Below are 17977 nucleotides of genomic sequence, written 5' to 3' on the forward strand. Positions count from 1 at the left end.
TGCGAGCTGACTGCTCTGCAGTCCTTGTCCGACCACTCATGCTGCAACACGAGACGCTTCAGTGTCAGGTTTTCATTTACAAGCGGAGGGCATGACTCGGGACATTCACTGGTAGTTCACCATTTGGGTATGCACTCTAGAAAATAACAACGTGCACCGGCCAGCCAATTAAAATAAAATAAAAAAATTGGTCGTCTGTAAAGTCGGTTTACGGACGATAGTTTAACGTGACAACGTCGTAACAAAACATTGATGAAATGATTGCATACTTTTATGAATAAAATTGAATCATTTTTATTGAATTATCAATATTTTGTATGGATACAAAGAAGGAGTAAAATGAAATCTACAATTTAATTGATAAATTTACTTTTATTTGCACTCATTATTTCAAATATGTTTATTACTTTAACGAAGAGATTATTTTAACTATAACTTTTATACATGTTTGCTATTTAACTTCTTCCAATCTGTGTTATTCTGTTAAGGATAGGACGATGATAGGAAAAGTAGGAAACGAATGGGAGTGTTTCAAGTTTAATGTGCCTCGAAAAAGTCAAATCTATGGTTGTTAGAATCGAGTGGAAGAGAGATAGATGCGGCGCAAGCGTACAATGAGCGTAACGGGACACAGCGTAACGGGACAATGTGCGTTACGGGACACTTTTTCGTGCGTGCAGCCGGCGTTCATCGATTCATTAGACGTTGTCACGTCAATAAGTCCTTTGAAAATTTTGTATTTATGTATGTGCCTACTAGTTAAGTTTCCCTGTGGCCAACAGCGCAGTGGCCCAGGTGGTGAGGTAGGCCTACTCCGTTACCTCCTAGGCCCGAGTGACACTCATCTAGTATAGGTATATCGCACCCTGAGTACAAGACTATCGTAACTCAAAAAATTGAGTTTTTGAGATATTTTTACCATAAGCAGGAAAATATCATTATGTATAGGTACTGCAAGACTATCGCAATTTTATATTTACTTTTACGGGACTTATGGCAAATAATGTAGTGTTGCACTCTGGTAAAAATTATAAAAGAATATGTGCAAGACTATGGTATCTGAGTTGTGATTGTATTGCACTGATTTTGAGTTACGATAGTCTGGTACTCAGGGTGCGATATGTACGCTGTGCTTAGGGCTTCATTCTCGGTATTGGCTGGCCAGTGTTATTTATTATTTTTAGGTGTAAACACCCTCAAGGTATACTGCTAATACACCGAGTCTCATCTCTAAGTGAACTACCTGAAACCTGTCCTCCTCTTACCCGTCCTCTCACCAAGATTATGGTCATTTAACGTGAAAATTTCAAGCAAATTTAACGTTTCGTATAGATTCTGAACACAGTTTAATCACTGTTTTTGACGTGACAACGTCTATTAATCGATGAACGCCGGCTGCACGCACGAAAAAGTGACCTATTACGCTGTGTCCCGTTATACTCATTGTACGCTTGCGCCGCATCTATCTATCTTCCACTCGATTGGAACAATCATCGATTTGACTTTTTCGAGGCACATTAAAATTGAAACACTCCCATTTGTTTCCTACTTGTCCTATCATCGTCCTCTCCATAACAGAATAACACAGATTGGAAGAACTTAAATAGCAAACACGTATAAAAGTTATAGTTGAAATAATCTGTTCGTTAAAGCAATAAACATATATGAATTAATGAGTGCAAATAAAAGTAAATTTATCAATTAAATTGTAGATTTCATTTCACTCCTCCTTTGTATCCATACAAAATAGTGATAATTCAATAAAAATGATTCAATTTTTTGATGAAAGTATGCAATCATTTCATCAATGTTTTGTTATGGCGTTGTCACGTTAAATTATCGTCCGTAAACTGACTTTACAGACAACCAATTTTTTTTGACCCTACACACACCTTCCTGGATAACAATAAAATATTCGCTGACTAAAGGAAGACAAAAAGGATTAAATATTACAATATTTATACTACTCAAAGTCAAATCCCAATTGAAATGTCTATTTACTAGCTGGCCATACCTGTATGTAGACCCATGTGTAAAAAAAATTACAGTTCAATGTTATTATTTGCGTAGCTTATCTTACACAAATCAATTATTATCATTAAACATTTTTTATGAATCCATATACAGTATCAAACTGATTGCATCCGGATGTTTCATAAAGTACTTTACGAATATAATGTAAAAAAATAACAATTTTCGATTATAAAAGTAAATTCCTTTGACTAACTCATGTTTGAAAGTAACATTTTCTTAGTTTTGGGCTATTTCTCACCATGTATTTTAACTTAAGCATGGCGCGATAATTTTTTTTTATCTTAAGCAGTAAACGTTTTAATGCTCGTATAAGTTTAGGTTAACTGATTATAAATTTGGCATCAACTGATCTATAAAATACTACTAACTCTTTGCTTATTAATGTGCGCAGTATACAAAAACCTTTAACTAATGTAGTTAATGAGTCTACAAAATGCATAAATTCCCGAGCAAGAATCCTAACCCAGTATTACTGCGAACATTTTTTTTTTGAGCGATAGGCCTACAATTTGCTTTCATGTTAAGTTCAAACTTACGATTATATTTAATAATACGTAGGTAATAGTTTCAGTTAATTTACAAAAAAAAATACAGTGTAAACCTATACCAGAAAAGTTGGTTACAATCCAACATGTGACCTTTTATATACGAGTGTGTAGTTTCTTTACCAATCGCACTTGTAATAGGTAGAAATGTAACATATTAATAGGGTCATGTATTTGTCGCTAAAAGATTTCCAGACCAAGGTGTGTGTTAAAATTTTGTATCTTTGTCTGTGTTTCGTGGTTGTTTTGGTTTGTGCCAGGTACACTGTCTACTGTCAGTAGACCAATCATACAGGTATCCATCCAGTGCCGGAGCAGAAGCAAACTGAATGGCCCGGTAAAATAGGGGAACGGCCTTGCAGACGGCCGCCAATCACAAGGAAATAATCTCTAGTGCGGGCGTATACCACACTGAAGTCTAATGAGCGATCAGATATTTTTCACGTTAAATAGTACATGCCTGTCCCTATATCTACACATAACGTAAATGTATGTGGTGTCTTGTAAATCTGTAAAATTATTTAAAAATATCGTTGTTATTTTTCACTCGGGCTTATTAATTAATCGTTTACTTTCAATTCCTGTAAAATATATCTGTGATTTTGGAGGACGAAAACCGGCTAGCTTATTTATAACTCGAATTAAACCTTACTTAGGCAACGTGGTCTGTCATTTCCCACTATCTGGCCGGTAAAGTGAAATTTGTGTGCTTATGTAGGTATAAAGTCAGCAAAATTTAAACATGAGTAGGTAATGTCTGCGTTTAATCTTTTTATTTACATTCCTGACAGGTTTTTTTTTTTGCATTCACTGTACGGAATATTAAGGCATTTTCGTTCAAACTTAATCTAGGTGAGAACTAGTGTGATCTACTGCACATAGATACCTACATCATGCAGCTATGATTTTTTTTCCTCGCCCTAAACGCATAAGGCTTATGCTACATCCTGACTTTTAAATACATGCTTAAATTTTTCGTGCATTAAAAAAGATTCACGATAAAACGTAAATTATTGACATCTGTTGAGTGTAAAAGAATATCAGTTATAGGCTAGTGCCTGATTTTTTTACGTTACCAGATAGCTACTTGTTTATGTTCTGTAAGATTTAAAATAAATTTAGTCATTTAATTTGCTATTATTTGCAGGTGTAGGCCTGCATCAAGAAAAGCAATTTAGGTCCAACACAAGAACACTTTTAAAAACCACTCGTGGCCTATTTCCACAACGGTGATGATTTATGCGTCGAAAAAGGCCTTCTAAAACCGTATCTAGGATAAAATTGTTTAAGGTCCTTTATTACTTACAAATTCCTTGAAAAATAATAACCAAAATGTTTATTTGTAGCATTACAAAACGAACAGTGTTAATTTAACTGTAGATACATTAATATGGAATGTATAATACTGATGCTTAATTTTAAAAAGTAATAATATGTATGCTGCAATCGTATTCATGTTTGTAATAAATATCCGCACAAAGTTTTATGTCTATATCGAAATGTAAAAAAAAGTTATTTTGAAAATATTTCTAATTTTTTTGTCATACTTTTCTAGCGCGGTATGAAAAAATTACGAGAGTGAATTTTTACGGTGTGCGCTCACCATGAAAAGAAATTTCACAGGATGAAATAAAGTTTACGTACAAAATAGGCTACATACTTTTAAAACCTTTTAAATTTTATACTTTAGTGATTATTATTAAATACTCGTCCCTAGTATTAAAGCCATTTATTTATAGTGAATATTAGCGATATAAATGTGTTTAAAAACTTTTTGAATTATATTTATATAGGCTAACTTCTATCGCGCGTAGGGCCTACATAAGTAGGCTACCTATAGCCTTCACGCGCCCTCTTGTTTTGATGAACACACAAATTTTTACTGTGTATCAATACTTATAGGCGCATAGCTACAGAAGGTTTTTTTTCTAAATATTGAATGAAAAATTTTTAATAAGAAGGATGGTTCAAAAATATTTTTTACTGGTATTACACATGGTGATTTATGCAACAAATATTTACTACGCAAAAAAATAATTAGCTGTTAAGCTAATTACTAAAATTTTGGTAGTAGGCCCTACCTATATTTAGGTACTTATCCTGTAACATGATACTCGAGATGAAGTACAAACAATTTACTTTAACTATTATGTTTGAATCCCGAATCTGCCGAGAAATCAATATGCTATAGATAGGGACACCTGTATTTCGCGATTTCATTTCATGTCAAGGTATTTCACAAAACACTGTAGCTTTTTCTAAGAGTCATAGCAAATTATGAGGGTGCAGCAGTAGGGTGACCACATTCTCATTGGCCCCGTCAAGAGCGGGACGACACCTCTCACCGACCTCAGCCAATAACCACAGGAGAAAAGCTACAGTATTTTGTGAAATACCTTGACACGAAATGTATTCGCGAAATACAGGTGTCCCTAGCTATAGACTAGGTATGGGTTTAATAATAATAATAATAATAATTTATTTCCCATTTTTTTAACTTTGTTAACAATATTCACTTAATTAACCAGGAAATTTAGTACTCACGAAAGCAAGCTTGTATGTGAGTGCATCTAGTCACTTCAAATTACATGCGGTATTTTGACGAGCCTTTGAGTGAAGATCATTTAATCTCCTCTAGTGAAGTGACGCTGTCAAACCAACCGTCCCTAGCAGCAAATGTGAAAAATTAACTGACATTTAAATCAGCACAATTAAGATAAGTGAATGCCTAATACATCGTGTTTACACACTAGCTGTTCACGTAGCTACAACGCTCACACGATTTGCTGGCAAAGCCGTTCTCATAAAATATTCACGACTTTTTAACTAAACCTTGTGTAAACATTCACACCAACACGGGAATATAAAATGTCACACTACAACTGATAGATGAATTTATTAAAATATAAACATTATTTTTTCTGCGGAATTTTTTTTGTGTCCCAATGATTTTAAGAGCCTACCAATGTTTGAAAGTACTCACAAAAAAGGATTTTTTATTTATTTTTTTAATTTTTGATAGATTATATGCCGATTTCTAATAACGTTATCTAATCATGCAACTGCACTAGAAGAGAAAAGTTAAAATGCTGTAATAATAATGAAAATCAGTTAGGCTAATTGTTCGTATTTTTAAAGCTGGGCAAATCTTGAACTAATATTGTGTAAATCATGCGCATATACTGATAAGTGTACTTACTCAGATAAGCTAGTAGTTGTTTTTTTCTTTGACCCTACAGTGATTCACAGGGAACCTTCTTCTGTATTTTTACAAACAAATAGCGGCTGAGAGTGAACTATTTGTTGTAACTTTGGCAATTAATTGTGTGAATTTAACATTATGCAACGAAATATACATAGATACCTATGTGAACAATGAATCTAGTACTTAACTGATATGTACAGCTAATTACAGTTATTTACTTGTCAATTACAAACCTAACTAGCTCCACACTATTAATTTTATAAATTTAAAATTAAAGTAAAGACACGCACCTTTTACTAAACTATTTTTAGTTTCATTTGTTTGTACTTACTGTCACAGACAATGTATTAGCCAACTAGTTCCTAAATTTAGTTTGTAAAATGTGAAATACAAACTTTTTCCCTATGTTTATATATATATATATATATATCACCTCTCTACGCCTAGAGGTAGGTAGTTGTTTGATGTTGCGCTTGGTTTATGTAGGTTATAAGCTAAATGCACTGTTAGAAATAACAGTAAATTTACGGACTTTTCAACGAAGAAATCACTTGAAATAAACGAAGAGTTCTTTGTCATTTCAGAAAACTTGGTCTTCGTACAAACAATGCTTTTTTTCTAATTCCTAGTTCTAGTTGTCGGCATTAACAGGGTGAACACACGCGGCAAAGAAATAATTGTATTTTTGAGTAAGTATAGTCTTAACCAGTTTCTGAATATTTTGCTTTTACACAAAGATTATTCGTGTGGATTAATTTTTGAAATAGTGAATTTAGTACCCGTACCTAAATCTATGAGAAAAAATTTACTAAGATTCGTGGATAATTTGTAACAAGCCTTCTTCGTAAACTTAAGGTGAAAATTTGTAACAGTGCACTTGATATGTGAACAGGCAGGTTTGCTGTAATGCATGGAAAACATTAGCTTATCCACTAAAAGGTATAAGTAGGTAAAGAAGATAAGAGGTCTGGAAAAAAGAGTTAGTAAAAGGTAGACACATAACATTTGTCCTAATGGTATACAAGGCGGCACACTTTAACTTCACCACATAAAATAAGTTGATAAATAAATAAAAATATCCAAATAATTGAGCCTTTCGACAGGCATACCTATATGAATTGTTATGGTGCTCTTGAGCTAGTACTTTTCTTAAATTATTAATTTCCTCTCTTAGCTATTAATTTACTTTTCTTACCTAAAACTTTATTTTTCTTAGCTATTAATTTACTTTTCTTAGCTATTCATTTATTTTTCTTAGCTATTAATTTACCTTTTTTTTAGCTACTAATATACGTAGTATACTATATTTTTATTAGCTGTTAATTTTCATTGTTTTTCCAAGCTACAGTCCAACAGAGTGGGGGAATCTTTATTTCCACAGTGAAATGAAAATGAAATTTGTAACTTTAATTATTATTCAAATTTTAAACCTTATCTATTTTTCGCTCAATCTCAAGTAGACTATTTCATATTTGTAACTAACTTAAGTTAAATTACATTTTCGAATACCTTTCAAAGCTATAGAGTCATCACACATTAGGTACGCCTTCGACTCATTATGTATATTCACAAACAATGAGCGAATGGCGAAAGTAAATATTCTGAAACTGGAACAAATACATTATACTCAAATGGTATATATTCGATTGATTTCATATAACAGCTACTTGATTGTTTAACAGTATCTTACGCACAAACTCTCTTGATAATCGTTCGAAAATGTAAAAAAAGTTAGGCCAAGGGTAACCATACCTACACAGATATAAGTAGGTCCAAAAAGATATTAATTTTAAACGTGTAATTTTTTTATAAGTATAAAATGTTTGTACTGATGTTATGTGCCTTTGGGTTTCACAAGCATTAAATTTATGTTACAAATTATCCCTGACTTCTTCCTGTTGAGACGTCATATTATTAAAAAGAGACTACTGTGCTACATTGTCTCATAACACAATTGTTACATTACCAAAGTTAATATTGAATATCTCGTATGATACAAAATTTTGAGAAAAATTGGCTAAAAAAAAAATTTCTAGAAATATCGGGCCGTACATGCTCCTGTTTATTCTGCAGTTTTTTAAATTCATTAACGAATATTTTTGCTGAACTTGCGAGATATCACGTTATTCGTCGGGGTATCGTTTAGTAAAGCACCACGAATTGGGTATATCCATTAAAAAAAAATATTTCAATCAAGCTTACTCATGGCAAGAATCATTTAAAGTAGATACGGAACAACCACAGTTGTTGCAAATGCACTATTCAGTCAATAATATCGTTCCTTAATAAATGAGCTCAAAACTATGAAGTATGCACAACGAAATATTTCCAAAGTTCTCAAGCGAGTTGCAATATTGGGTGCTGCCTTGTAAGCTGGTTTCTTGAAGGAAGTCACCCTTTTGAATGTTTGCCGTACTTCAGGAAGTGCTGTTCACGATGGAACCCCTGCCGCTACGCGATGGTCTGATTATGGGGTCTGCCAGTCAGGGATGTGTCTGTTACTGAAGCGAGATGATAAGGGCGACACTCGCTGCTGCTTCCAGCGCGGTATCGCCTCTAAGCGCAAAGCTCTGGACTGGCGCGCTGTCTTGTCGTCGTGCATAGAGCAACTGTGAAGTTTGAGCGGTAACCATAATATTGTATGGCGGAGAAATGAGGATAATGGTGTGCTTGGGTGCTTCCAAGAATCTGAACCAGGTGTTTCATGTGTAAAACAAAATCTGAAAAACACGTGTTTTAGCCCTTTTCACGATCATGAAAATAAAGTTTGTTAACAAAATACGGACACAGAACCATTCATCCGCCCTCACCGTATTTTTAAATGATTTAAGTAAACAGACCGCAGTGTGTTATCGTGACCGCGTGGTTTCTTCTGGAACTCAGTGCTCTGTAAGCGGACCCCTTAGTGGCGGCCAGAGCTCTCTTTACCAACGGTTCAAAAAAGATAAGCTAACCCCCTCCCTCCTCTCCCAGACAACAACAAGAGCCGGTTATAGAAGCGGCCCGGAGGATCGTCCGTCAATGCCATCACACCATTGGCCGAAAGCTCCGTCCCCGAAATCGTGTTGGGACAACTTTGCCCGAAACAATGTTTAAAAAAGGCAATAAAACACGACTCCACCTCTGGTTCCCTACCAATGCTTGCTTACAACTTGGGGATAAAAAAAGGCCGCTCTCCAGCCTTTCGAGCCGGATCGATGATGCCCCGTCACCTACTGAAGCAGCCATTTTCTTTTCACCTCCAGCCGTTCGCGCGGAGCCGTGTCGCGAGGCGGCACGGTGTTGATCAGCCGCACGGCCCAATGGCGACGGCGGGGGGCGTGGTCTGCGCGGCGCCCGGCGCATGCGCGCGCCCGGCCCGCCGGAGGGGGGAGATGCGCGCGCAGCGGGCTCGGCTCCAGGGGAGGGGATGGAGCGTGCCCCCTCCCGCTCAGTCGCGATCCAGCCGCGGAGGTGCGCGGACGTGCGGGGTCTCGCAGGGTCTGGCGCGCTTGGCGGTCGTGTAGCAAGGCTGTCTGCGGGGGAGGGGGCGGCCGGCTCCCTCAAGGTGGCGTGCTCGGTGGCCGTGGTGGAGCGCGGCGGCGGCTGCGGCGCGTGGTGCTGGGGGCGGGCCGGCGCGCTGGCGAGCGGCGGCGACCCCCACCCCCGCCCCCCCGGGGGCGGCGCGGCGCTGCTCGTCAATCTGCAGGGACCGCAGCGGCCCATCAAGCTGTCGCCCGTCAAGACCGAGGACACGAGCGAACAGCCCCAGAGTGAGTAGCCCCTGCAGGCGCCTCTACGTGCAAGTCCCACGGGTAGTCTCCTGCATAATCACTTCCAAATTTGCAATAACTTATAGCTACGTCAGTGTGACAATACAGGTTTTGATTGCGTCGAAGGTCCTTCAATAAATGTTTACCAGACGTGAAAACACTAAATATTCACCAAGTGGTATGAGGTTTTTTTTTAATGAAACATTGTGAATACGTATAGTAGGTTCTTGTAAATAACTCTACATCGCCAAGCAAGCGAACCTCCTAAAACTGTGGCCAAATCACAGCAGTGTTCTCGTAGTAAAATAGGGCGTTACTCTTAACAACTTAATAAATATAAATCACAAATTCAGTAAGAAATATTAGTAGTGACCAATCAGAAAAGTCTGCATATTTTACGGTTTGTCTACGATAGACTAATGAGTGGTCTGATTTTGTTTATGGATTTATTTATTAAAACATGACAATTTTTTTTTGTTTCAAGCAACCGCAACGCAGCGTTAGCTTTTTTTAACAACAAAAAAATAGTGGACAGTGCCTCCTCCTAATGGTTAAACTTCATTTTACGATGATTATAAACAGCACTCTTAAGTGAATAAAAGATTTGGGGAACATCCGCATGCCAATGGTCTGCATAAAATTTTCTGTTTGCATGGCCGAATACCAAAACGAGGCAAAATAGCTTTGCTGGAAAAAAAAGAAGAAGATAGCGCGGTAGCCTATAAATTTCGCCGAACTCCAACGATTGTTATACTTAGTAAATCGCTCTATTAGACTTTCAACAGGCAAGAAAACTTCGCATTAGACTGAAAAGTTTATTTGGCACTATGTAAGAAAAGTTTTGAGTACTTGTCACTGCGTTCAGTAAATCATTGTCAGTAAAAAAAAAGATACTAAATTTATACATAGTGTATACGCTTTAGGCCTTATACACTGCAAGTAGAGGCGATAGTTTATTGAGGGAAAATTTATTCGCTTGAATTAACTTGGTTTGGTTTGTGAAACTTTTGTTTCGTTTCTCTCATTAGGTTACGCACTTGACTATACTTACCTAGTCCTATAGACTACAATTAGGGCCTTTACTATGTTAAAAAATCGCTTGCAACCAAAGATCGAAGAAGTTAGTGTTCTGCATACTGGTGCCAAATACTTTTTAAATTGCGTGTTTTCTTGGCATGCGATATGCTCTGATAGATACCAGCACCCACTAGTTCTCATGCTCCTGGTCAGGCCTACATTTTCCCACGCTAAATGGTCATCTAAAGAGTTTATGGTCACCGGCAAAAAATAAGGACTTTAGAGTTTGTGCATAATTTCAATACAGCAAAAAGGAAGGAAGGAAGGAAGAAATAAATGTTTATTTTCCAACATAATATCGACCAAGGCTGTGACCAGATGATAGATTCATATTCTGCACGATAAATAAATAGCTCAGTAAAATTATGACTGCTCTGTGCAGCACTTATTTATTTACGCAGTTTTTGTAAGCGTTAATATTTAATAAATATTATGTATAGGCCTATGTGTTATCAAACAACAAATATCTGTGTAGGCCTACTGCCCATTGGTTTCTTTCCGAGATCAACGTGGTATTTTACTACTTATTGTTTCATCATAGGCTTAAACTATTGGCGTCGCAATGGAATAATAATTATTATTGTAATAATATATTATAATTATTACCTATTGTTATAGCTAAGACAAGTCCCTTGTATCTCATACGGTGAGAAAACTTATTCCGCAGTTGACTCTTAGTCCTATAGGCAATCATTAGGGCCTACGCCATGTAAAAATATGTCTTGCAACTAACGATAGAAGAACTTAGTGTTTTACAGACTAGTCCTAAGTAGTTGGCCAAATATTGTTAAATTAGGAAATTTCCTACCTCACGGACTACAAATATTTTATCGTTAGACTGAAGATTAATGTTCCAAAATATGTTCACGATGTGTTTGATTTTATCCCGAGATTCGTGAATATATAATTCATGAATATTTAGTAGAAAGGCTCAGAACGCCCTTCGAAGCGGGATTGGTTACTATCCTACCGCGTCTTAATATAAGGCCTACCTAGCGAAGAATTTTACATTAAGCGCACTCACAATTTTTTTTATTTACATTTAAAAAAAAATTCCCATTTGACCTAACCACTTGAAGTTAGTTCCCTTTTTCAAGGTGCAATTGTTAAACATGCCTAAGACGCTGTAGTCTGGCCACGCGCTGTTCAAAGTAACCGCTTGTAACAATAAGTAGGTTTCACGCGAAAGCAAATTTCTCCATTTTAATTTTCGCCTCATGTTTCAGTCTTATTTATTGCAGCTATGCAACCACAAAACTAAAAGACGCGTGATAATTATATTTACTACATTGAATTGTTTTAACGTTTCTACCCACTTTGTTTTTAATGTGTTTTGGTAAAAAAAAAAAATTTGCTTCGTGAGCTGGCAGTAAACCTACAGAGATTAAGCTGATTTCTGTAAAAAATGTTATTCTCAATGTATCGGTTTGGCTGTAAATTAATACGAAATGATAGATACTTACTTTGCTAATTTAAACTGGGATTTCGTATGCTTCATTAATACAGCTTAGACACTTCTGAAATGCGTTGGGAAAATTACCGCCAAATTGGGCTGTTACACCAACTTTTAGAACACGTCCTAGTTTGCATTTTTAGTGAAAACTGTCATTCTACGGCGTATGCACCAACTCCTCCCACTCGAAATACTTGTTTCAATAGGATACGTCATCGTACTAAAGTGATAAACTTAGTTATCACATTATCTCTATCCTGATACTTTATCTTCCCCATGTCCATCTCAAACACGTTTTTATCCTATTCCCCCTGAATCGCATTTTATGTACTTTTAAATATTTTAATGAAATCGATTGTGACTATTGTAGGCGGGGTAAGAAATTATTGGGTTAGTATCGGAATGATGGTAAAATTAATGAAGCACGAATATCCTGTTGTGCCTGATCCCGCGGAAATCCAAATTTGGATTTTGCCATAGCCTGGATCAGCCAGCCCCTAGGAAACGAGTTTCGCTGTCTCTTAATCAACAAACCTGGTTTTTAGTATGCCTTCTTGTATTAATGATGGTACCTAATTACTTTTTGGCACAGGTATGTACAAGTAGTAACATAGCCTAGACGTAGGCCCGATCGACATATACCTACATGGATAGTGTTAGCATATATTGAGATCTTGCTTTTAATTTATACCAATAATTTCCCATTAAGCTGTCATTCGAGAAGTACTTAGTAATACATGTGAGACTGTCTGCTGTACGCCGGTGGTACGTATTGCAACATACTAAACTCAAATTTGTAGGAAACATTTTCAAAGTAGCTTTATCTTAAAACAACTTGAGAAAATCACGAAAATAACTATCACATTTCTTGACATCAGGTAAGCACGCATTATAGCCTAGTAGATTTTCCTCATACGGACTTCGACATATGCTACTTGCTGCGCCACAACCAAATATTAAATTTGGTTCACATGAAAGTTTGTAATTTCCTCGCTGCATAGGCTATTTCCGTATGCCTATAGGCGGTAGGTATTCCCCGCACAACATGTTGACGTATTACCAAAAGATAAAAACTTACAGGTCACGTCGATTGTTTGTTATCGTGTTCATTAAGCATTAAAAAAATGTTTAGGTAAAAATTGCTGCAATTATGGTAGGATTCAATAACATAGTTTCTTAGTTAACATGACTATTATTGAACGATGAGAATTCTTCATCAAAGTTGAATAAGCTATTCGTTTCATCCGTAAAGCTTATTTTTATAAGGTTACCATAAATGGTTTTTAAAATGACTGAGTATTTTTTGTCACTGTGGTTTATTCGTGTTTATTTTGGCTTTAGCCTAGTATGAAGTTTTGCTTTAACTGCTGAACAAAGTGGTACTAGTCAAGAACAAGTTTTCCGCGGTAGTATGTTCACACTGGTAAAGAGTTGTAAACTTGTAGGCTATGTTATCACACAAGAAGCCTATTAGTGTTTGTAATCCGGGCCGGCTTATAATTACAAAAACAAAAGTATTCTACTTGATGAAAGTAACTCCCAGTTTTATTTCTTGCTTATTTTCACCCTTATATTTACAATAGCAGTAACTCTTTTGAAACATCTGACACTACATGGCATAATTACTGCTATGCATTTCGGCACAGTACAATTAGTACAGCTGTTGTCGGCCTCTTGATTAGAACTGAACATTTAAGCTCCGCGTTACAAAACCCACTGGGTCGTACAGTCATTGTAAAAAAAAGCACGTACAGATTGCCTGACAGGAATGGAACATCGTCCGATGATACAGTGCGTGGATTTTACAAGCGCTATTCCTAGCAGAACAGCTGATTTTAGAAAAGGCTGTATGTAGCCTATGCTAATAAATATTTCTAGGTTACTGTGTAGGCCTACGCCCCCTTATCTCTCCAGGTATAAGCGCTCTCGGAAACATTGTTAGTTAATTCGATTAGAGTAAACACTCGTAATGTAACTCCGGGTAGTCAACCCGCGTTCGGTATCTGGATCCGGTTGAGTCGTTCATTTACTCGGTAACTCATGTTGAACCTAGGGTAAGTGGAGTAAGCAGCAGATAAGCACACAAGAGCGGAAGAAAAACTTTAACTTCTACAAAAATACCTCAAATAGATCCAGTTGGTTTGTTTCACGTCATCAGTAAACTGTATTTACCAAGTTGAAATTGGACAATATAAAACTAAATGCTAAAGGTTTGTAGCATTTTTTTTATTTATAAGTTCTATTTAAATATATCGTAATTATATTTGCTGCAAACTGTATTAATACTCATATGTACGAGTACTTTAAAGAATGCGACATGTAAACTTATTCTCCTTTTGGAACTGCCACCGTTTCAAGTGCTGTAAGAAGTACCTACGCTATCTCGCCTGACAAGAGCAAACTGAGTTAACCTTACGTATTCCTATACTACAAGGATAGGCCTGCTGTGAGACATTAAAACGTACAACTTTAATAGAACATTAGCTGCAGTTAGGCATTTACAGTTATTTGTTCCACACCTAGCCTATAGGTTTCACTCTGAAGACAATTTGGTATCTTTCTCAGTCATGTTATCGAAGATGCCAAACTATAGCTAAGTACATTTGTGGAAAAATATTTACCTTGCTAGTATCATAATACATTAAATACCTATGCATTTTAACATATTATGCAAATGCAGGAGAGGTAACATGTACGTTAATAAGTTAAATTTACAGCAGCGTAGTCTATGCCATTGCACTAATAATAACGATGAAACATCCTTTGAGAGAGTCCCTGATGAATCATGTAAGACTACGGTTGGCCTGTTACAAATAAAATATCTATTTATAGGTACATGCTACCGCTATATGTTTGATACATCATATGCCCATACGTTTTCTTAGTTTGCTCTCAATTAATTTCGCGGCGTTCCCAGACAGGAACTGGAAGTTTTAGCCTGTAAAACTTTATGGGAAATTTACCACACAAATATGGAATCCTTCCTATATTTATTTGGGAAACAAGAAAATCTATAGGAAATGTAACATATTTTATTTAGTTATATGGTACATTCTCCATGCAATTTTGAGGGGTTGAAAACTGCTTTGACACGTTTCCTACCCTAAAATTACTTACGGCGATGATTCCATTATTCCGACTGGAGTAAATGCAATTTTAATCAATTCTTTATTGTTTAATACCAAGTGTTACGGACACTTAATTCCACTGGCTAAGAAAAATATTTCAATTTGATTTAAGTATTTTATATAACAGAAACATTTAATTTAAATATAACATTTAGGATTCTTATTTGAAACTAATTTTATGACTTCATAATTACGTATAGCTTTTTACAGATTTATTAAAACAAAAATGCCTTTCAACGCCGTGTCTACAGAAGCAGGACGCAGAATCTAATTGAGGGTCGGCCTCACATGCGGAGTGTTTAATTTTATTTTTCTTGTCATAAAATTCAATTCAAGGAATTTATTGTAAATTAATTCTGATAGCTATCTTTTTTTTTTAAAGGGTCACAAATATTCTCACCAGATATTTATTAAATATTATTTTAGAGCTGTTAAGTCGCGTAAGAGACTTTTTACAGCAGTAAATATTTTGATAAAATGAGACAAAAATAATATTCAGAGCACTATAGAGATAAATTTACAGGCAGAATGATCTAATAAAAATGACAATCAAATGAAATAATAACAAATGGTGTGTTAGATCGAGACATGAAGAGAGTTAAACCTACTTATTATACATACCTTATAGCTTTTTTAAAGAGCTCCATGTTTATTTTGCGCATAACAATCATTGGCCTAGCACGCCGATAATTTAAAAATCTTTGAAATTTTATTTATCGACAAAGTGGTAACCTTTAAAATACAGGGAGTTACTTTAATTACAGTTAGTACTATACATACATTGTCGAAAAATATAGTAATAGGTATGCTAGGTGATATATTAATACTGATATTAAGTGATGAATTCATACTACAGACGCTAATACCGGAATATTGATGTTTTTGTCAACGTCATGAATTAACTAGTAATAATTTATTTTTGACCTCTCTGACAAAATTTTCAATTCTGGTAAGATTACAAGAGAATAAAGGTAAATGCTGATTTAGGCCTATTATATAGCTATAGTAGTTATACTATACTAACCGCTGGTGGATCCAAAAATAATTACAAGGAAAGCCATTGTAGACTCAGTTGCCAACGGAATCACTGGTAGGTATAACTACAATACAGAGCATTCTACCATTTGTAATTTTACAAAGCACTGCCTTGCCGTTTTACAAGTGATGAAACCTTTGGCAACTGAGTTTACAACGATTATCCTTGTAAAAATTAAAAAAAAAATATTTTCAACACGGTGTAACGTTCTAATAAACTCAACCATTATTCCAAAAAAAATAAATTTCTTGTATTGTGTATAATTAGATGTTCGTTTTGCATGCGTGAGGATAGTCACTGCAAGAGTTGTGCGCGGAAGTTAAACTGAGTTATAAGGTCTCAGGCCCGATGGCATCTGATCTTTTTATAATTCGCTATTTTTACGCGCCGCTCACGCGCGACGATCCCAGCGTGCGATCTTTTAATAGGATCTGCTCTTCCGCGGCTCGAAGCGGGACGCCATCGAAGGAGACGGACGGTGTGCGTCCTGCGAGACAGCCGTCTGAACTCGGCCGCAGTTCGTTTGTCGGTGAATTTCCCCAGCCAAAACAAACTCCGGGATCGGGATTTTCTTTGATGTAGTGATTTTGTTTGTCGAAGGTGACCTCAAACGTTTGCGTGTTCAGAAGGCTTTGCCAGTGTGCTACAAATCGCAAGTTTCTAAGATTGTATGCGTGTGAAGTTTTGAACAATACAATATTAATATTTTGTGAGACACGTAATCTTAACAATTAGTAGTGCTGTGTTATTACAAAGAGGATTTATTTAAGATGCTTTTACTTTAAATAACATTTTTTTTTTTTAGCCAAATTCAGCTTTTTTTGTGATTTGGTAGTTTTCATGTTAAATGTACTTTTTATGAACACTGGTTACCTATTAAATCACTTTCTTTACTAGAACAAATTGTTTGTTTTGATAAATTGTTGTATTACAAAAAACTGTAGAGTAAAAACGTCTAAAAATTTACAAAGAAATATTTCCATAACTAATTTTCAAAATATTTGTGCTAACATGCAAAAATTTAACACTGTAATTACACAATACATTCATCAGGAATGTATCACAGTAATGTTGATAATAAACTGTAGTCTCCCAAATCATGATAAACATAGTGTTACAACACACGTTTTGCAAGTCGAACATAAATGTGTTAGAAATATTTTTAACGTTTTACTTGTAGCATTTCAATAAAATACTTGGTCACTACGTTACCGACAAAAATTCCTTTTAAAAAATTTATAGGTATGTTGTTGCTAACTTAATCGGGGTTTTGGACATATAAATTTAAGTAAAAGCGAGCTTGCATTGTCATTAAAATAAAGGTTGAACTTTATTAGTGACTATAAGTTAACTACTTACTATCGCTCTAAAGAAAAACTTGTGCTTGAAGCCAAATTATTTTTTGAACCTCAAAGAAATACTTCATACTAATTGACTAAATAATATTCCAAAGAAAATTTTTAAGTAGCAAACATCACATGACTTTTTAATATTGTCCTTGATTTAATACTAGATATATTTAATTTGAACAAATAATGTTTTGGGGTATTTTTATAAAGAAAGTGATCTTACAGTTCTATTCATTTGTTTAAACGCAAATTTAAAGCGTATCACGTGTAACAAACTCGGATTGTTCTTAAGAAATATGTTATATTTCAGTTATTTAATAAATGACTCTTATTAAAATAAAATATTACTTTACCAAATGTGTTAAAATTATTTTCTAGAAATTATTTAACCCAGTATG

At 35.5% G+C, this 17977-nt stretch overlaps 1 protein-coding gene across 1 annotated transcript in view; it reads left to right on the forward strand.

The window, feature by feature from the left end:
* LOC134541546 (LIM/homeobox protein LMX-1.2) overlaps positions 1–17977 on the forward strand; it is a 353649-nt gene that overhangs the window by 13159 nt on the left and 322513 nt on the right. Inside the window, exons 5-6 of the mRNA XM_063385060.1 lie at positions 9030–9237; positions 9291–9536. Of these exons, the coding sequence (XP_063241130.1) occupies positions 9030–9237; positions 9291–9536 (454 nt within the window). The remainder of the gene's footprint in view (positions 1–9029; positions 9238–9290; positions 9537–17977) is intronic.

The sequence above is a fragment of the Bacillus rossius genome (assembly GCF_032445375.1).
Source record: "Bacillus rossius redtenbacheri isolate Brsri chromosome 4 unlocalized genomic scaffold, Brsri_v3 Brsri_v3_scf4_1, whole genome shotgun sequence".
Taxonomy (NCBI): domain Eukaryota; kingdom Metazoa; phylum Arthropoda; class Insecta; order Phasmatodea; family Bacillidae; genus Bacillus; species Bacillus rossius.